The 23,231-nt window shown below is 40.3% G+C and overlaps 1 protein-coding gene across 1 annotated transcript; it reads left to right on the forward strand.

The window, feature by feature from the left end:
- The first annotated feature begins 5,391 nt into the window (after positions 1–5,391).
- Slc7a13 (solute carrier family 7 member 13) lies at positions 5,392–22,247 on the forward strand. The gene is made up of 4 exons (XM_021663467.2): positions 5,392–6,146; positions 11,308–11,439; positions 17,798–18,159; positions 21,576–22,247. Exons 1-4 carry the CDS (start codon positions 5,456–5,458, stop codon positions 21,828–21,830), a joined length of 1,440 nt encoding a protein of 479 aa, XP_021519142.1. The 5' UTR covers positions 5,392–5,455; the 3' UTR covers positions 21,831–22,247.
- The last annotated feature ends 984 nt before the right edge of the window (positions 22,248–23,231 follow it).

Raw genomic sequence — 23,231 nt, forward strand, 5'->3', positions numbered from 1 at the left:
GAAGGATGGGGTACATTGTATGAAATTCCAAAGTAATTACTAAAAAGATAGATGTCTTAGTTTGGGTTTTGCTGTGAAGAGGCACCATGACCATTGCAACTCTTACAAAGGTAAACATTTAAATAGTTTCAGAGGTTTAGATCATCACAGTGGGGAGCATGGCATTGTGAAAGTAAACATGGCGCTGGAAGGAGCTGAGAGTTCTACAAGTCTTGTTCCACAGGTGGCAGAAGAGGACTGTGGGCCACACTGGGCATAGCTGGAGCATATATAACCTTAAAGCCCACCTGCACAGTTACATACTTCTTCCAAAAAGGCCACATATCCTCCAATAAGGCCATACCTCCCCATGGACAAGCATTCAAACACATGAGTCTGGGGCCATACCAATCCAAACCACATTCCATTCCCTGAACCCCATTGGCTTTCTTCTACTTCCTGTGCATCCCTCTATCCATCCATCTGACTTCCTCTTACTCTCTGTTGTTTTCCTATGTTCACTTCTTGTCAACTGGTTGCTTGCTTTGCCTCTTGACCCATTGATTTCATTTAATTCGAGCAGCAAGCATTGAATTAAAGGTGTGTGCTAAGGCTGAGCCATACCACAACTAGAAACTGGTTCTCCCAATCAACAATACAATCTCGAGGTTCACAGTGTGATCAAATATCCTGCAACGGTATCCATAGCTCTGGAATCTCCAGCATTTTAGGGTCTTCAAGGTAATGTAGGCCTCACCTTCTAAGCCTCATGCAATGGCCTCTCTAGACCTCCATGCAGGGACAACCCTGACACATGGCTGGCCTCAGTGACTTTCCTTAGTCACAGAGAGAAATTTCCTAACTTCTTTCTTCTATCCTTGATTCTAAAGCCAGAACTGTGTGGCCAAAGCTGCCAAGTTCTGCTGCTTGCTGGGGCTGGAATATGACCCCTTCCTCTATTACATCTTCACCAGCTTTCTGTTTTCAATGATTTCCTTCACTGCCTAAGCTTGGCTGTTGTGTGACTTATTATGTAAGCTGACTGAATTCTGAGATCCGCATGCTTCTGCCTCCTGAGTGCTGGCATTAAAGGTGTGTGCCACAACACCCGGACCTACATTATAATTGAAATCCTTTTCACAAAGTGGAAGCTTAGCTGGATGAGGTTTTGCTTTGAGGGCACCACTCCCTTTATTTCATCTTTTCTTTAATCTGTTTATATCCTTGAACACAAGATTTGGCTCCATTCTTCCTGGTGCACCTTTTCATCATAGATGTTGAATAGCATGTTTATTAAAAACCATAAAAATCTTTTTCAGATTTTTATTCTCTAGCACCCATCTCTGGGACTTATATTTTAGCACAGCTTCTAAACCCACAGAGAGAGATGAAGAAATTATCTTCCTGGATAATCAGAATAAATCCATTCTGACCTCACCATACAGTTTCCTAAGTTTGTTTTTGATTCACTGTGTTATATAACTCAAACTTTTAATAAATGTATTTTTCCTGTTGAACATTGAAAAAAAAAAAAAAAAAAACACAGGACACAGACTCTACACTAGGCTGCTTTGAAATCTCTTCTGGAAATGCAATGAATCCAGAACTCTTCAATTTAACCTCAAGTAGATTTTTTTTTTTTTAATGAGGGCAAAACCCAAACATGTTCTTTGCCAAAATATCACAAGAACAGTCTCTAGGCCACATACCAAAGTTCTACTCTGAAACCTCTCGATCCAGGTCCCCATAGTTCAATTCACCCTCAGCACCACTGTCTTCCATGTTCCAACTAGGATGGCCCGTTAAGTAGGGCTTAAAGCATTTCACTGCTTTTCTAATATGAAGTCCCCAAATTTATAGTCCTCCAAACAAAAACATGCTCAGGCCTATCACAGCAATACATACGTCCCTGGTACCAACTTCTGTCTTACTTTGGGTTTTATTGTTGTGAAGAAACACCATAACCATGGCAACTCTTTCAAAAGGAAACATTTAGTTGGGGCTAGCTTACAGTTTCGGAGGTTTAGTCCATTTTCGTGGTGGGGAGCATGGTAGCATGCAGGAAGACGTGCTAGAGAAGCAGCCGAGAGTTCTCCATCTTGATCCACAGCCAGCAGGAGGAGACTACGGGTCATGAACTGGGCTTAGCTTGAGCATATAGAACTGTAAAACCCACCTCCATCACTTCCTCTAAAAACGCCACATCTCCTCCAATAAGGCCACACCTCCCAATAGTGCCACTCCCTATGGCCAAGCACTCAAACACATGTGTCTATGGGAACCAAACCTATTCACACTACTACAATATGTTTTTTTTAATCAAATAAAATTATAAAAAGACAAACAAAAGTTAATATTTTATTATTTATCTTTGCTTTGTATTTATATAAGGCATTTTGTATTTTAATATTATATCTATTAGCTGAGTTATATGTCTCCACCAATGTCTGAAAAACAAAGTGGAGTTAAGTCACATAATTTGATATGTAATGAATATTTTAAACTGATGGGATTAGAAAAAATGGTTACTGTTGAGTCACACATATTGAAAGTAAACATAGTGTTTTCCTCCACAAGATGGGACACCCAGACAGTATGCAAACAAAAGAGACAAATTAGAATATTTTTTTTTCTTAATCTGGAAAGTTCCAACAGAAAGCATGAAGGAATTCATTAAAACAATGTTTATTTTCCTGTGGGTGTCTGAAAACCTACATGTATTGGGCCCCCGAAGTGGGGAGACCCTCTGTCCCTCGGGGTAGACGCCGGACCCCGATGACCCGATGCAAAACAGCAAGAGGCTTTTATTTGCAGGCCGCCCGGGGCTCAGCATACAGCTCCTATGCAAGGGATAGTGAAGAACCCCAAGTAACAGAATCACAGAGTTTATAAAGGCAAAAACCACAAAGCAGGAGGGGGTCTAGGGGTTAGGGACTTTCCTAACGGGGCAATGGGGTCTCAGTAACATTTTGTATCAGATCCTGGTTTGGTAAGAACTAAAGTTTACAAGTTCAGGTTCCCAGGGTATGGGGCCAAGTAAAAATTTTCCATCCTTACACATGCACATTATTTAACTAGATTCTAAAGTTCAGTGCAGGTAGTGGAAATATAATTAATTTAAAATACATGTAAGTGTTTATAAAAAGTACACCTTTGCTCTCAGTCTGTAAAGTATTACAATCAGTAAATATTCTTTCAGGTTTCCTTGTCAGAGCTTCTCCATGGCATGAATCTTTCCTTATTTGTATTACCAGGGGCTGGAGTGGAGCTCAGTGATGCAGCTGGTGTTCGCTGTGCACGAAGTCCTGGGTTTGGTCCCCAGCACCAGAACAAAAAGCACGTCAGAGCAAGAAGGGGAGAACAGAAGGGAAGGGGAAAAAGAGAGCATTTTCAGGACAAAAAGAATGTTCTTTTCTCCCACTGAAGATCTGAGTCTTTAAGACTGCTGAAATAAATAGGCAATAGATGGATTAAGAGGAGAAAACACACACACACACACACACACACACACACACACACATGAATTCATGAACATTCACATGCATACAGGAGCCACACAAAACACGAAGCTCAAAGAGCCCCAGCCGAGTGATCCTAATGCAGGATAGATGGAGGTAAGAAAGCTGTTGGCAAATTTCACTAGGGTCATAAAAGATTTGTAGGGGGTATGAATGAACTCAGCATGGCCAAAATTCCTCTATGCTCTTTGTGAAGTGGTTTAATTTTCAATCTCTGTCTATAGTATGAGTTTAATCCTCCATGGTTAATAAGATTTCTCATCTTTAGATAGTAACTTAGATTGATTTTTTGTTGCTATGATAAAAATCAAGTCTTATAAATAAAATTTATAAGAACTTAGCTCTTGGTTCTGCACACTGCATGGTTTAAGAGCATGGTCTACTCCACACTTAGTGAGGGCACTCTCACAATATCTTAGCATGAGAAGACAGACAGACAAAAAACAAAACACAAACCATCCTGGGTGTCGCTTTCTATTCCTATAAAGCCGCTAACCCTAACCCTGTGTTGTCATGAGACTCCACCTTCACCATCTCACCTAACTCTAACACTTTAATTCAATTCCAATAGCCTCAACTCATTAACCCATTCTAACATCCACTGAAAAGATTGATCTTGTGACCTGAATATGGTTCAGATTAAAGACATGAATTATCTTGGGGAAAAATCCACTCCAGTTTTGAAACTATAACGTGACCAAAAAAAAAAAAAAAAAAAAAACAACTTCCAAAATGCATTGTTGGTACAGCCAAAGACAGACAAAGGGGACAATAGACAAAACACAAAGGGAAATGGCCACCAGTTATGCTCAAACTCCAAGAGAGAAGACATTAAGCTTTAAACCTGGAGAACAATTTCCTTGACTGACGTTTTACCTCCAGGGCACACTGTGTGGTGGTCCTGTCTGTGTAGCTCCATTAGGCATTTTTCTGTGGGACGGTGGCCTGGTTCTTGACTCCAATCACATAGTGGAGTCCGTCTGTGGAGTGTCTGACCTAACTCACCGGGAAGGTATTTATCCAGCAAGGCTTTCCACAGAGACTCCACTTTTGCCCTGGTCCCCAAAGTAGTCTGGCTAAAGAAGTCCATGTTCCCACAACACCTAACTTTGTACTCACTACAGAATTATCACTGTGGGAACACCATGAAGGATTCCTGACCACTTGCACCTTTCTGAGCATCTGATGGTGCCACAGTGCCATCATGAGCTCCTGACTTACGCTTGAGGAAGCCAGGAATGCTGCGCCTTGAAGTGATCCTTGTGCATTAGCCTCCTGAGTGGCTGGCATTATAGGCACTTTGCATCCTGACTGACTAAAAAATTGCTTTGTATTCTCTAGTGTACTTCCTTTCTGCTACTTTCCTAATCTCCTCTCTTATTTCACTGCAAAGAGTTAAAAGTAACCATGCAGTCTGGGTATGGTGACACATGCTGGTAACTCTAGCAATATGGAGGCAGACGCAGGAGGAGTGCTGTAAGTTTAGCCTTGCCGTGTATATATGACAAGACCCAGGGCAGCCAGGGTATATAGGAAGACCCAGCCACAACCAGACAGACAGAAAATACCCACAGAAAAACCCAGTAGTTTCTGAGCTTTGAAATTTCTTCTGCCTCGTATCTCTCCTTGTGACTTTTGAGTTGCCCACTTAATCTTGCTAGCTTGTCTTGTCCTTGGACGTGGTGAACAAATTATAGCCAAGTTCTTTGCAACTTTAACAAGAAAGCTCTTTGTTCCCATTTCCAAACCTTGTTTTCTTTAACATTTCCTTTTAACCAAATGCTTTATTCTGATAATTATTAAAAGAAGGGTCACAATACTTTGTTAATTATTGAAAATAGACAATATTTAAGAGAAGCAGAACAAAAAAGACAACACAATTATATTCCAAAGCATCTATGAAACTTGTAGGCAGAAACACTCACAGACCTTAATTTCGTGAATGAAAAGTTCTCTCAATGGCAATAAATACAGAAAAGAAAATAAAGCTTAAGAGAGAACTTGGGTATTTCTGGGGAACAAATTTTTTAATTATTAATATAATCGGTGCAGGAATTTTTGTGGCCCCTAAAGGAGTGCTGGAGTACTCTTCCATGAATGTGGGATTCTCTTTGTGTGTTTGGGCTGTCTGTTCAGTGCTATCTCTGACCAGTACTCTCTGCTTTGCAGAGGTAGGGATAACCTTCCCATGCACTGGAGCTCACTACTATTTTATCAAGAGATGCTTTGGCCCCTTCCCTGCATTCCTGAGACTCTGGAGCGCCTTGTTTCTGATGCCAGGAGTAATTGCTAGCCAAGCTCTGCTACTTGCTGAGTATGGCATCCAGCCTTTCTATCCCAGCTGCTCTACCCCAAATCTACCCAAAAAATGTCTGGCCTTAGCTGTGCTGTGGATTGTGGGAATTCTGAATTCTCGAGGTGTGAAAGAACTCTCCTGGCTTCAGACAGTGAGCACAATGCTGAAAATAGGTATACTCAGCTTAATTTCCTTTAGCGGGCTGTTCATGCTCCTGAGAGGGAAGAAGGAGAATGTGGGAAGGCTTCAGAACGCGTTCGGCACTGAGACTCCAGAGGTCTCCCGGCTAATAGAAGCTGTCTTCCAAGGATACTTCGCGTTTTCTGGTGGGGGATGCTTTACGTTTGTAGCAGGTAATTATCAATCTGGGGGGGGGAACAAGCCATGGTTTATATATTTCATGTATGAAATGAGCACCTTTTATTGTGTATTGCCTATTATCTTATAAAACATTTAATTAGCTTCTGCTTTGAGTTTCTAAACTGCTCTTAATTCTTGTCCTCATTCAATCCATTCCAAACCTCTATGAAAACAAACAAAAAATTCTCTTTTTTCATCTTATTTTCCCAAGATCATAAATATGAGACCCCTGATTAATGTAGTTTTCTTTCTGTTAATGTGTGAATGCTCAGATTTCCCTCTTTTGAAAATCTGGATCCAGGAGTGATGTAAAACCAGACTGTATTGCTGTTGTGAGTGGGTGTGATACATGTAGGCGTGATTCACGCTTTTCATTTATTTATTTTTGGAATCACATTTTTATTATGAAAATTTCTTCTTTCATGTATGAATGTGTGCATATAAAAATACAATTGGGAGATGCTCAGTAGTAGAGCATTTGCCTAGCATACCAGAGGCCCTAGGTTTGATTCCTAAATAAATAAACAAATAGAAAGTTTTGGATTATTGTTAGTATCGATGGTCACCAGAACCTGACAGAGGCTCTCTTCCCCTCCCCTCTCCTCTCAGCCTGGCCCTCTGCATGCATGAAGTTGAACTGCTTCTGGAACTTCAAGACCTCTTGCCTACCATGGCAGCACAGGACTGCTGCAGCCAGTTTTTGTTTTTGTTTCTGTTTTTTGTGGGGCTTTGCTTCCTTGCTCACTCATAACCTCCAAGCAGAATGTCAGGGGCTGGACTTCGCTTTGCACTTGCACTAGGGCTCTTTAGGGGTTTTGGACACAAAAGAATCCTAGCTGTCTTGAAGGCTCTCAGGCAAGATTTAATACCTTCCTCTTTGATAACACGTCCCTTTTCATTTTCAAAGTCGACCTCTATCCTTGACTCTGCATTCTTCTCTTACCAACAGGGTCCCTTCACATTCATTTATGTTACTCTCCCTTAAACTTAAATGTTACTTTGCCAGCTCTTGTCTTTTATATTAAATATGAACAGACTTGACTCTTGAATAAACTTCTCTTTAATTTCATGGATTCTCTCTCTGCTTCCCATAGCAAGTATTTTCTTCTCTCTATACTTGTCTTTTAATCTTTAAAATGGTATCATGGCTTAAGATCAGTATACCTCTTTGTCTTAAAAACAAATAATTGTATATGTATTTAATACTGGCCATAAAGAAACAATGCAGTTACTGTGTAAGTTCAGTAGAAGAAAAGATCAATTTTCATTGTTACTAACTGTGAAAGACTAGAAATTTGACTATAATAAAGCCTTCCCAACTGTACCAAGTAAGAATGAAAACCAGAAACAGAGAGCACACGTAAGGGACTGCAGGAAACCATGAAAGACCATAAAACTGCTTTGATCTGATGGCTAGTGGCCTTGATGCTGGGTTGGGTGAGAAGGTTAACACAAGTGTAGAGAGAAAGAACACAGGCTCGGGGGTGGAAGACCGGACAAGGCCAACTTTTCTGCAGTAGGACAAAGCAGGTCCAGCAAGAAAGCAGAAAAGGCTTAAGACTCAGATAAATAAGTCTTCTCGTGTTTCAAAAAGAGGGCGCTATCCACAAGGCTAAATGTTCCAGAAGCTGAAGAGCCCGAGAAGAGATCATGAGGCTCTTTCTCGGTTAGGTGAGATATTAGTGATGAGCTTTGTGGTGAGTAGTTAGTCTACAATGGGCTAAAAGTGAGGAACTAAGAAGAGATGGCTGGGACAGTTCTGATGTGTTTGACCTAAACCGAGTCCTCATGGAGTGTAGGGACAGGGCGTATCGAAATCCCTGCAGCTTTTTCTTTACCATCAGCTGTTGGGGAGGAATTCTGTGTTAGTTTACAGATTATTAAATGTTATAGATATTTCTTATTCACAAATAATTACTCACTCTGGGAGTGAGTGTGTATGTAGACGCGTGTGTGTGCATGTGTGTGTCTGTACATGTGCGTGCACGCACTCAGAAGAGAGGTACTTCGCGGTACTTTTATCTTGTTTTGAGGCTGGAGGTGCTTGAGTGCCATGTAATTATTTCTGATTAAGAAAGACCTATAACATTTTCTAATCTGTAAACTAATACAGAATTCCTCTCAAACAGCTGATGGTAAACAAAAAGCTGTGGGGATTTCAATACATCCTGCTCCTACACTCCATAAAACTAGGACCCTATAATCCCGTCACTTGGGAGTTGCAAGAGGAGGGTCAGTTTGGCTACATAATGGGTTCAAGATACTGACTTAAAAAAAAAACAAACTAAACAAAAATTCTTCCCTGGAGAGTTAGTAGTTAGGATTTGGCAGTCTCTTAATATGTGCTGTGGCGCTTAATTCACTAAATAAGTTTTAAGATTTCTAAAAAGCACTTCTACTTATGAAATGCGATTTATCAGCATCTAGTAAATAGTATCAGAACAACTTGTCTTTCAGGATCAAGGTCCAAGGACATTCCCTACCTGTCTGGATTTATTATAATTGTCACAATAATAACCTCTTTTATATAAGCCTCTTATAAATTAAATTATAATCTCTGTCACCTTTCTACAAACTAAATATGTAGTGAGAATAGACAAAAGGCCCAGAAAAAAAGTAAAGTTAATTTAGAAAGTTGACTTCTAGTTTGTTCCAGAGCTTTCACTAATAACCATAGCTATTAAAACAGCCTGTGTGGGGGAGGCACACACGTGTCCTTACACATGTTAGACAAGTGTTCTACCACTGAGACATAATCTAGCCCAACCATAACTATTTTTGAAAGGTACTAGGATTGGAATTTTATTGTCTACTAATTTCTTCCTTTGGTGATTTGAATAAGAATGGTCAGACAGGGAGGGCATCTCTGCGACAAGGGAGGCTCCTGGGAGTCTGTGAGGGTGATCCTAGCTGAGACGTCTGGGGAAGCAGGGGCTAAGAAGCCTGAAGTGACCACCTCCTGTAGCCAGGCAAGACTTCCAATGGAAGGAGGGAAACACCAACCCACCCTTAAAACCTTTGACCCAAAATTTGCATTGCCTACGAGAAGTGTAAGGATAAAGGTGGAGCAGAGATAAGGGAATGCAAACCAGTGACTGGCCCAACTTGAGACATACCCCATGGGAGAGCCCTGTCTCCATTAATGATACTCTCCTTTGATCGCAGACAAGAACAGAGAATAACTGTTTTCTGAGAGGCTTCATCCAGCAGCTGATGGAAACAGATGCAGAGATCCACAGCCAAACAATAGGCCAAGCTTGAGGAATTCTGTGGAAGAGTGGGAGGGAGAGGGAGCCTGAGGGGTCAAAAAGACCTACAGAGCCAATTAACCTGGGCCCATGGGGGCTCACAGAGACTGAACCACCAACCAAAGAGCACACATAGTCTGGATGTAGGCCCCTACACATAACAGAGGTGCAGTGTAATCAACATGTGGGTCCCTAACAATGGCAGTAGGGGCTGTTTCTGACTCTGTTGTCTGCCACTGGATCTCTTCCCCCTAGCTGGACTGCCTTGTTAGGCCTCAGTAAGAGAAAATAAGCTTAGTCCTGCTGCAATTTGAGGTGGCAGGGTGGATTGATACCTCTTGGGGGCCTCTACTTATCTGAGAAAAAGGACACGGAATGAGGGGAGGAGGGCATGAGGGTGAGACTGGGAGGAGAGGAGGGAGGGGCTGGGATCAGGCTGTAAGAAGTGAGTAAGTAAGTAAATGGGGAAAAAAATAAAAGAATGGTCACGATAGGCTCATATATTTGAATGTTCAGTCACCAGGGAGTGAAACTGTTTGGAAGGATTAGAAGGATTAGGAGGTGTGGCCTTGGTGGAGTGGGTATGGCCTTGGTAGAGAAAGGGTGTCACTAAGGGGCTTTGAGGTTTTTAAAACCAATTCCAGCCCCATTCTCTTCCCCCCTCTATTTCCCTCTCCCAACTTCCCTCTTTACCTTCCCCTCGTCCTCTCCCTCTCCTTTCTCTCTCTCTCTCTCTCTCTCTCTCTCTCTCTCTCTCTCTCTCTCTCTGCCTATGGATCAAGACATAAAGCTCTCAGCTACTGCTTCAGCACCAGGCCTACCTACATGCTGCCAAGCTCCCACACTCCTTGCCTTGGTGATAACAGATAACTCTCCTGAATCTGTGAGCAAGCCCCCAGTCAAATGCTTTCCTGTATAATGGTTTTCCACGGTCACGGTATCCCTTTACAGCAACAGAGCAGGGACTAAGACACTTTGAACATAGAGATAAGTAAATGAGGCCCCGCAAGTAGTAAGTGCAGGCAGAATTAAAGTTATATATCTCTTAACTTTTGTTTGTTTTTGTTTTTTTGTCCTTCATCAGTTTATACCAGCTAGCTCCATGCTGGACAAGCACTTCATTAGTGAGCTGTATGTCCAAGCTTGTATTGTGTGTGTGTGTGTGTGTGTGTGTGTGTGTGTGCTAATGAAAGGATGGTTTGATGGTTTAAAAATCACTAAAAAATCCCAGTAACAACAGAAAGAGGGAAACTAACTCTAATCTCTTTCAGCACTTGCCTTACAAATGTATTCATGAGGTGATCTTGCTAGCCATGGAGTTCCTCTCTTATTTTCTCAGAGGTAATGGCTTTTTTTGAGTTGAGGAGAAGCAGGGGCCACAACCTCAGCTAAGAAAGGAAGAATGTTTCATATAAAAGAAGGGGGACTTTAGTAAGAAAGAGCATAATATGCTTTTAAAGGGCCAGGCTACCAATTAAACAGAAATAATAAGACTGTCACATGACTTGTCTCCACAGCCCTCGTTTCTGCTCACATAGTCTCTTACCATGCTCATAATTTTCCCTTTTGTGTATGTGATTGTTTAGTGTGGAGCTTCACTTCTTGAGATTAAATCTCATTATTTTTGTTTACTATTCTATTCCTACTGTATGAACACAATGTCTATTCCTACTCAAGGGGCAAGGAGGTTGGGGAAGGTTGCAAATGGTACAGGAACCATGAGCCCAAGTTCTAGTGTCTTAAGAGATGGATCAGTGTTTAGCTGTAGTTTGCCTCTGAGTGTGTGTGGAGGATAGTAGCAGAATAAATGGAAAGAATGTTGTCCAATATTTGACACATGTACAATTTTAAAATAAGTTTGAGAAAAAAAATTTCCCGTCTGATGTTGCTCTTTTATGCATTACAGGGGAGCTAAAGAAGCCCAGTAAAACAATTCCTAGATGCATATTTACGGCAATGCCTCTTGTGACCGTGTTGTATTTACTTGCTAATATTTCCTACCTGACGGTCCTGACCCCCAGGGAAATCCTCTCTTCAGGTTTGTATAAAGAAATAGCAAGATGGTAAATAAATTACAGTTCTTTCTGTAAAGTTGTGTCCCTCTGCCAGCAGGAAGGCTGTACGCTGTTCATTATTCCACATTGAGACTCCATTCTTGACCCAATGACGTGGTGGTGAGAGTATGATTTGGTTTAAAGGGAGATTCATTTTGGGCATAGCTATGCATTTTCTGACAACGAGGGAAAGTGCAGAGTGCAGTTGGGTGACACAGATTCAAAATGTTGGTTACTGTTTGCATGATCCCAGGCATAGCGATACTGCATAGTGAGTAATTATGTCTATTAATACTTGCAAATGCTGGATTCTCAGCAATATATGTGACCCTGAGAATGGCAAATTTGAAATGAGGAATAAGTAAAAACTAATGGTCAGTTAATGACTCTAATAAATACTGTTAATATGTAAAATAGATATTTCTTTTAAATAATTCCAAATTTTATGCTGAGAAATGACCCTAAATAGATTGAAATTTTGATTAAGGCCTAAATTGAAAAATAAAGAATTAAAGACTATTCCAGGGATATGGTATGTGCCTGTGATCTAGAGCCCGCTGGAGCACCTGTGAAGCTGAGGCTAGGAGATCTCTAGTGTAGAGTGACCCTTTTTTAAAAAGAATAAAAGCAAGAAACTCTTAAAGAGAAACGAACATCCCTTTAAAGATGACTGGCAGATTCAAGGGGTAAAAGAAAATTTAAAAAAGAAAGCACAGGGGAACATGGAAAACTAGCTGTTTTCTTATACCAGCACCACATCGCAAGTTGTCACCTTCTGAGATAAAGATGTCACCCAGTAACTTTGGACTGAACAGTCTGGAGAAATTCTTCTTGTTTGGGCGAGTATTTAAGACACTGGAGTGAAGTCTCTTTACTGACCCAGAACGACACACGTGTATAAGGCATCATGCGATAATTCATTACATCGTGTACGGTGTGCAGTGGTAAAATCAGGGTGTTCAGAGTCCCGACCCCTTCAGCGTGACCTGGGGAGATGTAAAACCACAGGGTAGGTTCAGTACAAAAACGGCAGTGAACTGCCTCAATTGCAAGGAGACTGCTACATAGAAGCTGCAAGGCGGGGTGCCCTGCCCGAGCAGGCTCATCAAGCTCTTGGTGTGCCTGGGCTGAGAGATGAGCTAGAATCAAGCTTCTGTGGGAACAAGCCCACAGGTTCACGGGCAAACACACTGACTCATGAACTACTTCAGCTGTGCCAGGGTTCGTTTATAGCAGCGGCTCTCAACCTTCCTAATACTGAGACCATATAATAGAGTTCCTCATGCGTAGTAACCCCCCCCAGCATAAAATTATTTTTGTTGCTACTTCATAACTGTCATGTTGCTACTGTTATTAATTATAATGTAAACATCTGATATGTAAGATATATGATCTATGACCCCTGTGAAAGGATCATTCGGTCCCAAAGGGATTGCTACCTAGAGGCTGAGAACCACTGATTTATAATGTCAGCTATGGTTGAGGCCAGAGCTTGTGGCCAGTGATCACTGAGGCTTTGGTTCATGGAATCTGGCATTCTTTCTGACTGTATTACTATAACCAGTGTTCTGGTTATATTGACTATTAAAGAATTATAAAATATCTAACATAACATAACAACAATTGCAACAATTTTATAGGCAGCACAATAGTTTAAGCTTGTGTGGAAAACTCAGTAAGCTTCTGTAGTTTGTAATTTGTTTTTTAATCATTGTTTTTTTCAGGTGTATAATCCTCAGACTTGATTTAACATCTGAATTATTACTTTAAGGTTTTAATACATGTACTTAGACTGCATTAGAAATTCAAGTTGATTAAAATAATCAGAACTGTATATAAAAATGTATGTTTAAGGAAGGATATCATTATCATCAGTTTTGGTAGCACAAAATTAAAGATCACCAAAATATCCAATAAGTCTGAATTGCTCAGATAAGTCTGTGTAATAGACAGTCCTGGGTTTTTGCTCAACACGTGCTGGAGAGATTGTGGAGAAAGGGGAACCCTCCTCCATTGCTGGTTGGAATGTAAATTGGTACAACCACTTTGGAAATCCATCTGGCGCTTTCTCAGACAATTAGAAATAGTGCTTCCCCAAGACCCAGCTATACCACTGCTAGGTATATACCCAAAATTTGCTCAAGTACACAACAAGGACATTTGCTCAACCATGTTTGTGTATTTTAATAAGCAGAACCTGGAAACAACCCAGATGTCCCTCAACGGAGGAATGGATACAGAAATTGTGGTATTTTTACACAATGGAATACTACTCAGCAATTAAGGGTTTTAACTGCATTTTATTTACTTATTTTGAGTGTGTGCATGTGTACCACATATGGTACATATGGAGGTCAGAGGACAACTTGGAATTGTTGATGCTCTCTTTCCATCACGTGAGCTGCAGGGGCGGAACTCAGGTCTTTGGGTGTGGGAGCAAGCGCTTTACGCTATCCCCTCACCGACCCCATTCAGAGTTTTAAGGTCACTTTGTAGATGGACACTTAAGGGGACAATGGTTATGATGTCTTAATGATGGAAATGCTCTACATTTTCATCCAAAACAGAAAAAACCTAGTGAACAGTGATACTCAGCGGGAATGAGGCTGTGAGTGATTTCTGTTTTTCTTCAGGAGATACTGTGTAGGGATTCCTGACTCCACCCCCAGAACCCCTGCTGAGAGGGCGTCACAGGACGCTCACAGGCTGTTCTAGAGGTATCTCAGCCACACTTAAAACAGGGGATATTAACACAGGGCCAGATAACCTTGATGGTCAAGGAGTGATGTGGAGACAGATGTTAAGAAAGTTTCTTTGTTCAGAAAGCCTGCAGGAAGTTTGTCTCAGATGCCTAGCTGCATTTAGAAATTTGAACTGTAAGTGGAAATTTTAGAATTAGTTTCTCATACATTGAAACAATCATTTTTGATGATGACTTTGTAGCATTTCTCTTATTTAATAAATACGTACTTGTGGGCCTGTGAGAGAGCGCAGTGGGCAAAGCACTTGCTATTGGGACCCTGGTGACCTGAATTGAATTCTGGGAACCCACAGTGGGAGAAGAGAACTGACTTTTAAACTGGAAGTTGTCTTCTTACCTCTCTTTCTCCCTCCCTTTCAGTCTCCCTCCCCCTGTCTCTCCCTATTTCTTTTTATTCTACACACACAATAATAATAATAAATAAAAATAAAAAAGAAGTCCCTTGCTCACAAATCCTACATCTAAGAATGTATTCTGAGGAGAATTTTGCAAATATTGAGAAGTGAAGGCATAGAAAGTAGGTGTGGCTGCTCTACCTAGGCCAGCCAGAGCCACACAGTGAGACTCTATCTCAATAAACAAACAAAATAAGAAAGAAAAATTTGCATGAGTAATTTTTAATTCTTAAAATAATTGTTTCTTATGGTCAATAGTCAGAGAGATCATGCATCAAACTATTTCACATTCTTTTTTTTGTGTGTGTACTTTACTGAAGTACATTTTTCTTTTGTGGGAGCTAGAATCTTGCTATACAGGTCAGGCATGGCATTTGGATTCTCTTTTCAGCCTTCGTTTGTCAGGGCTTTTGGCATGAAGCTCAGCTTTAAAGCACGCTTTCCATTAATAAGAAATTGAAGACAGCCCACAAATCTATCAGTACAGAACAAATGTTCTGTACCCAAGATAGCGTCATGGATGTATGTGGACCGAGAAACACCGGAAAGTGGACCGAAGCAAGCATAAGCTTTCAACCACAACCACATCTATGCACGCACAGGACTCAAGCACACAGTCCTCATAGACTGATCTGGGTAATTGTAGAGAAACGCTGGAAGGGGAGTCAGACAGAAGCTGGCAGCATTTACATTTGGAACACGTGGGTGAGGACATGGTGAGGGGAGAGACTTTGGATTTTATAGGGTTCAGGGTTGCTCATTTTACTTTCTTAAACCACACACACACACACACACACACACACACACAAATACATATTAATGTATAACAAAACTTTAAATAAAAAATGTAGAAAGGAGTTTAAAATGAGACAAAAACTTGTAGAATGATGGCAAAAAATTTACACTTAACTTTTGAGAGTCACGGTGGGCAGAGCTGCGTGAATGAAGTCTTCCTCCGGTTGCAAGAAATCATGGTTATGGAATGTCCACTGAGAAACTAAAGGCTTCCTGTGCAGTATGGAAAGGAAGCATATCATGTGTTGTTAAGGTGTTATTTGGAGTAATGGAATGTTTTCAAGTAACACCCAATGTTGTAGAATGACACAAGAAAGCTGACGTTACAGGTAGGGCTACTTAAAATAGGTTAAGAGCTGAGCACGGCAGTGTATACGTGTAATTTCGCCACTTAGAAACTGAGACATGACGATTACACGCTTGAAGCCTGGGATACGTGAAGATCTTGTTTCTAAACTAGCAAATAAGCACTGGCTAAGAATTAAGATCTTAAGTGGCACGGTGTCACATAGCTTCAATCCTACAACATGGAAGCCAGAGGCAGTCACATCTCTCAGTTTGAGCCCAGCCTCGTCTTCAGAGCCAGTTCCATGACAGCCATGGCTACACAGAGAAACCCTGTCTCAAGAAAAAAAAAAAAGAGATCCTAAGGACTAAGGATAAGGACCACTGATGTATTTTAAATAGGTTACATTTGAAAAGGCTTATGATTTATTATACATCAAAATTCTGCTGTAATAGCGACACATCTGAAGACCTGTAGACAAAATTCTGCACTCAGAGGATTCCTATCTCCTAGGGACATTAGGCTCTGCTCTGCTCATTTCACTGAAAACAGAACCTGTTTCTTGGGGTGGAATGATCTGTCTTACCGTGTATTTTCATAGTACAAATTAGACTCAAAAGAATTTCCTTGAATGAATATTTTTGTTTGTTGGTGATTTCTTTAAACAATATGTTTTCTTTACTCTTTGAGATTTCATACAGGTATGCAACGTATTTTGGTCATGCCCACTCCTTCATTTCCCTTCTCCAAATCCCCTTGGATTCTATCTATTGGTAGTTTTTATATTGACTGATATATTGAGTTAGTGTTCACAAGGTCTTTTTTCTTTTGTCCTTGAAACACAAATAACATCTTCTGTAGGGTCTTCCATGTTGTTTAGCTTCTTTAGGTGTACAGATTTTAGTATGTTTATCCTATACTATATGTCTAATTACCACTTATGAATGAGTATATACCATGAGTGTCTTTCTGTTTCTGGGTTACCTCACTCAAGACAATCTTTTCTGGTTCCATCCATTTGCTTGCAAAGTTCATGATTTCCATATTTTTAATAGCTGAGTAGTATTCTGTTGTGTAAATGTACCCCAATTTCTGTATCCATTCCTCTGTTGAGGGATATCTAGATTGCTTCCAGATTCTGGATATTACAAATAGAGCTGCTATAAACATGGTTGAGCAAATGTCCTTGTTTGTATTGTTGAGCACATTTTGGATAATGCTTTCTCTAATGCAAGGTTTCTGAATTTCAACACCATCAATATTTGGGATCACTTTGTCTCAGAGTGCTTGGTATTAAACTCAGAGTCACACATGTGACAGGCAAGCACACTGCTAGTGCACGGTAGCCCAAGTCCTAGACCACATAGTTCTTTCAAACTGTCCTGAGCATCACAAGATGCTTATCAGCATCTGTGGCTGTTACCCACTAGGATGCCAACAGCAAACACTTACCTCTCCAGTTACGGAAAATCAGACAATTCTCCAGACATTGGCATATGACTGCTGAAGAACAAAGTCACCTCGAGCTGAGAACCATTGATCTATAGATTTAAAAGAATCTCAAGCATCATAAATAGTTTGATCTGTGTGTAATTTATGTTCATTTTTTACATTTCACATTGTGCTGTGGTTTGGCTGAGTCTGATACTCTGTCGGTAGTTCTATGTTTGCTGTTTTTATTCTGACCGAGTCTGTCAGCATTCTCCGTGCTAGTTTCAGTTCGTAGCATACCTTCAGTTATCTATTCAACACAGGTAATGCATTTCCCCAGTCTTCACTGAAAACTCACTATTACAGTATCTGTCAGTCAGTTACTGATGTTATAGAAAAGACATGAGGAGTCTTTACTTTCAAAAAGTTCCTGGTCTTTGGGAAAGATAGAAAGTCAACAATTCATGATGCAGTATGATGAACTGAAAGAGACCCAAGCCTAAACATGAAAAAGGAAATAACGAAGTTCCCTTCATAGATTTCTTTTTTAGATTTTGTTTTGTCTGTGAAATATTATTGTATAAAGGTTTGTCATCAGATTCGTTTTCTTTACACATGTCTTTTTTTTTTTTTTTTTTTTTTTTTTTTTTTTTTTTTTTTTTTTACCTCTGCAGATGCTGTGGCTCTTACATGGACTGACAGAGTCATCCCGCAGTTAACATGGACCATCCCTTTTGCTATTTCTGTCTCATTGTTCAGTAATCTTGTGGTTAATGTACTGGAGTCAGCAAGAATAATGTACATTGCGAGCCAGCACAGCCAGCTGCCATTGGTGTTTGGTACCCTTAATGTTCACTCCTCCCCCTTCTCAGCTATGCTACTCATTGTCATCATAGCATCCATTGCAATTGTCTTGACAAATCTACTTGAGTTGATAAACTACCTCTATTTTGTTGTTTCCATTTGGACTTCCTTAACAATAATAGGAATCCTGAAACTGAGGTACCAGGAGCCCAGTCTACACAGACCATATAAGGTAAAGGTGGGCTGGGTAAATTTGTTTTATGTAAGATAAGACACATGGCTGTATTTGAAGATCTACCATGCAGCTGTACTACTGCTCAGCAAGCTGTGAAGCAAATATGGATAATCTGGACTTCATTTGCATTTTGTTCATGGTGAATAGGCTTTACTGAATACAAAATTTCTTAAGTTTGACCTAAGGATGTGTTAGTGAGAAAGGCAGATGTTTGAGATGGTAGAACAGACCCTTTGGGGCCATTTGACCTAAGGATGTTTAGCTTATGTAACTGTTGCACATACTATATCATTTATAGTGATGGCAGATACAGCAAATGACAGAAGAGATAAAGTCATGAATGACATTTGCTGTTCTGAACTATTAGCTTATTTTGATCATCAGCGGATTCCTTCTCTTCAGTTTCATTACTTGTATACTTGCTTTTAGTCAAGGGGTGAACATATGTCATGTAAAAGAAGAGCATTCTTTCATCACAGAAAGTCCAATAAGAAAAAACTTAGCAGCATGAGGATATTATTGGGAAAGAGCTTATGCACATAATGGAATAGTCTTGATTGGTTGGTAGCATGTCCAACGTTTTGTTGGAGAATCTCCTGTCCTACAAAAGTTAGATACCCCATTGTATTTATAGCGGTATTAGAGAAGAGGAAATGGGGTTATAAAAGGTACACCACAAGTCAAAGCTCATATAGCACAGAAGGAAGCCAAGATTCACATCTCAACAGTTGCTTTAGAGTGCTTGACTCTCACTAAGTGTAAAGTATAAGAACCTAGAGAGAAAAGAAGCAATAAGCTTTGTTGATGTACCTCTATCTTTTTTTTTTTCCAGTCTTCCCTGCTGCTTCTTCTATTCAGCCATCATTAAACTCTTGGCTATTTGAGAACTCATTGTGCTGTGACTCTATTTCCAGAACCTTGCTAGATTCTCTTCTCTGGGTACAGAAATAAGTGAGATTTGACTCTGATTCTGAAGCAGGGTATCATCTGTTTGAACACTCAGTGAATGCTACGCGATGCATTAACACTGATATCCAGAGCCCTCAGGTATATCTAGTGTATGGTTGATGTCCAGGATCTTCGTGGAAGTACCTTCCTTGGATGTCCTTTCCTCCTAATTTCACATCTGTATCTTTTAACATCTTTTGCTTCTTTGCTGTTTTCTGAGTCATGCTTATATCACTGATTAGGTACAATTGAAAGGAAGTCATGAATTGCTGATAGAGTCACAAGACATCAGAAATACAAGGCAGTCATCAAGGCTCATGTCTAGTTTCTAACATAATTTTCTAAGATTCCTCCTGTCATTTTACTGCTGACATATCTTTCATATCTACAATGATACGGTTAATACTGTAAGACCTGGGGTCTCACAGCTCAGGAGTTCAAGATCGCACCCTTCCCAGAAACTCCCACAGACCATGGACTCGTTGCAAAAGCAAGAGGTTTATTAACCATTGCGCAATGGGGTCACCCCTGCTGGTCAGCAATGAGTGGCACCGGGAGACAAAGGCCTTTAGGTTTTTAAAAGAAAAATTGCGGGAAATTTGAAGTTGCAGTTTTGACAATTTAGGATTGGATGAGGAAGCTATAAAGTAAGATAATTGGTTAGTCTTAGGTGCTCAAGCTTGGCCAGTCCTGCCAAGTGTGGATGCAGCTGCAATTGAAGGTGGGGGTGGTTAGCTCATCCTTGAAGCTTAGGGCTGCGGGCTCTTGGCTGGAGGTCAGGAGCTACTCAGAAGAAGTATGGGTTGGTTGCTAAGAAACACTATCTCAAAGACAAGGGTCTGGTCCTTCTTTTTGCTGAGCAAAGGTCATTGCTTGCTCACTTTTTTTTCTATCTATCCTCACAGATAAGGTCACATTTCTCCATTCTCTGGAAAGGTACTAAGAGGCTTTAGCTTAACCTGAACCTAAAACTCAAAACTATAGGCTTTAGAAGACATACAGGTTACAAAGTTAGTCTAACCCTTTCAATCCTTGCCTCCTAAGAATCTTGGATGGATTGTAAGCAAAAACATGCAAAAATCTGGGTCTGACATTAACCAGCTATCATTACACTATCATTTGACTTACATTTGCTTAAAAAGGGAGGAAAAGGCAATCTTAAGAGCAAATGGTTAAAAATTTTTGTCTGCCCTTATGAATGCTAATATCCTTCCCTCAATTATTTGATAAAAATAATTATCTGTGAGATAGTGAGTTATTTTTCTTAATAGCCTTTAAACAATTAAAAGGAGAATGTTATTTAAGACTCAAATGACCCACTCATTAAAAAGTTTTATAATTTCAACCAGCTATATCATAAAATTCGGGTATCTTCTACAGATATCTCAAAATTGATTGTCTAGACCTGGTGGTCTATGTCTATAATTCAAATAAATTTAGAGACTTTTGGGAGGCTGAGGCAGGAAAATTATGAGTTCAAGGCCAACCTGAGCTACTTAGTAAGACCCTCAAGGGAAAAAAAATTCAAGGGTAATGCTATAATGTTAGGTGTGGAATGTTTATATTTCAATACAATCCATGTACTGAGGGTGAATCTTTAATATTTTGTCAAAATAGGAAAAGAAGAATTATTTTAGATAAGGAATTTTCTGTCTTAATTTATTCCTTTGTTAGACATATACCATCCTAACATTTAACTATTGCTATTATCATGATTAGCAGAGGGTAAAAGTAGTTTTTCTCTTAGCTTGCTCACTGATTTGAAATATTTTCTATGGAAGATTGCCCAGATCCCCAGCAGGCCTAGAAACAGCTTTTGAATAAGTCCATATCACCTATGCCTGCAGGTGGTCTTAGTGGTCAGTATATGTTTATGACCACCTCCACTCATGAAGAGCAAAAGGTTCTGATGCCCCCCTCCCCAACCAACACCTTCTCTGGGGAATCTCTAGCTTTTCCTTTCCCTGTAACATTATCAGTCCTGAGCACATTGGCCTAACTCCTGGCAACTCAGTATCCAAGTGAGTTAGTTCCCCAGTAAGGGGAACAGGGACTTTCTCTGACATGAACTCAGTGGCTGGCTCTTTGACCTCCCTCCCCTGAGGGAGGAGGAGCCTTGCTAGGCCATAGAGGAGGACATTGCAACCAGTCCTGATGAGACCTGATAAGCTAGGGTCAGATGGAAAGGGAGGAAGACTTAGAGAGGGGACTTAGAGAGGGACAGGGAGGAGATGAGGGAGGGAGGGTGGGAATGGGAGGGAATAAGGAAGGGGGCTACAGCTGGGATACAAAGTAAATTAACTGTAATTAATATTAAAAATAAAATTTTAATTAAAAAAAGATGAGAGAAATGAAAAAAGGCTATTTCCTATTATCAGCTTTACAACATTTTTAGTTATGTGAAATTTGGTTATCACACATGCATTTTCACACCTAATTATTTTCTTCAATTTTTATCTTTTCAGGTGTTTTTACCGTTCATATTCATAGCACTGACCATCACCCTGTGCTTGGTTTTGATTCCCCTTGTCAAGTCTCCCAAGATGCATTATATCTATGTGTTCCTCTTCCTTCTCAGTGGAGTGTTCTTTTATGTGCCATTTATATACTTTAAGTTGAAGCTGGTTTGGTTTCAGAAGCTGACTTGTTATCTGCAGTTACTCTTTAATATTTGCACCCCTGATGTGTCTGATGAGCACTTACCAGAAGTAGAAAATTGAAAAAGAGTAGCCTTTTATAACCACACCATGTTCCAGATGAAGGCTAAGTGTAGGCTAGACTAGTAATGATGGCAACTCTTGAAATGAAAATGGTGTATAGAAAAATACCCAGGAAGTTCCTGGTTTTAAAATGGCGAAGAAAGTGACCGGAGAGATTGTTGTTAAGGGCAGCCATTGCTCTTGCAGAAGACTGGAGTTCAATTCCCAAACCCCACACAGAAGCTCACAACTATCTGTAACTCCAGACATGGAGGACCAAATATCCTCTTTTGGATTCTGCAGGCACTGCACGCATATGGTATGCAGATATACATGTAGGCAAACACCCATAGACATTTACAAAAGAAAAAAATAAGTGTTACTAAACTCTGTTTTAATAAAAATAAAGTTCCTAGTTTGTATAGTTGCATGTATCAATGATGTCTTTTTCATTCTCCTGTTTATCTCATCCATTTTCTAGTGAATGTGTTCTTATAATAAAAGTTAATGATTGAAAATAAACAAAAATTCTCCCATAATTTTTCTTTTTTGGCAGCATAAAACAATCCTAATAGGTATTTTTATTGTTGTTTTGTTTATTTTGGAGACAGGTTCTCACTCTGTAGTGCAAGCTGCCTTGAACTCATAGCACTCACTCCTCTTGCCTCAACCTCCCTAGTACTAGACTGATGGGCATAGAATCTGTTTCAGTTCCTGCATCAACTCCTCAATGATGGGCTAGAATCTGTAAATTAAGATAAATCCCTTGTTTACCAAATTGGTTTTGGCCAGTGTTTTATCACAGCAACAGAAAAACACAAACAACAAACAAACAATAAAACAAACCAAGAACCTAGTATAGATGGGTACAGACACATTTAGCAAGCTTTTCACCTTCAAACCAAAAGTACTTTAGCTAATAACAGAGGAAAAATGAAGTGTTCTAAGGACCATATTAGTTATCTTTCCTGTTGTTGTGATAAAAATATCCTGACAATGTGGTTTAAGGGAGAAAGGGCTTATTTTGGCTACAGTGCCGTCACAACACAGTTCACTGGTCAGAGAGACAAGGCCGCAGCCAGGAAAGCATGGCTGCAGGAGCGAGATGCTAGCGGTCACAGTCTGCTGCCCAGGAAACAGGATGTGAACAGAAGGCAGCACATCCCACAGGGCCACAAAGCTGGTGCCTAGCAGCCTACTTCATCCAACAAGACTTTACCTTTTCAAGGCTCCCAAACAGCACGACCAGCTGGGAACTGAGTTTTCCAACATTTGAGCCTGTGGAGGCCATTTCACAGTCAGACCACAACAGCAATGAAAGATAGTGACAATTCTCTTTAAAACCTGTTAACCATCTATAGATTGGCCTTTACCCCCCTGAGCTAATTTTTCTTCCTTCCTTCCTTCCTTCCTTCCTTCCTT

The sequence above is a fragment of the Meriones unguiculatus genome, chromosome 6 (assembly GCF_030254825.1).
Source record: "Meriones unguiculatus strain TT.TT164.6M chromosome 6, Bangor_MerUng_6.1, whole genome shotgun sequence".
Lineage (NCBI taxonomy): Eukaryota > Metazoa > Chordata > Mammalia > Rodentia > Muridae > Meriones > Meriones unguiculatus.

Excerpts from the sequence above, each read along its gene's own strand:
- Slc7a13 (XM_021663467.2), top strand. The coding sequence starts at position 5,456 with ATGGCAATAAATACAGAAAAGAAAATAAAGCTTAAGAGAGAACTTGGG. Across the intron at positions 6,147-11,307 it reads ATGCTTTACGTTTGTAGCAG|GGGAGCTAAAGAAGCCCAGT; the intron begins GTAATTATCAAT and ends TATGCATTACAG. Across the intron at positions 11,440-17,797 it reads CAGGGAAATCCTCTCTTCAG|ATGCTGTGGCTCTTACATGG; the intron begins GTTTGTATAAAG and ends TTACCTCTGCAG.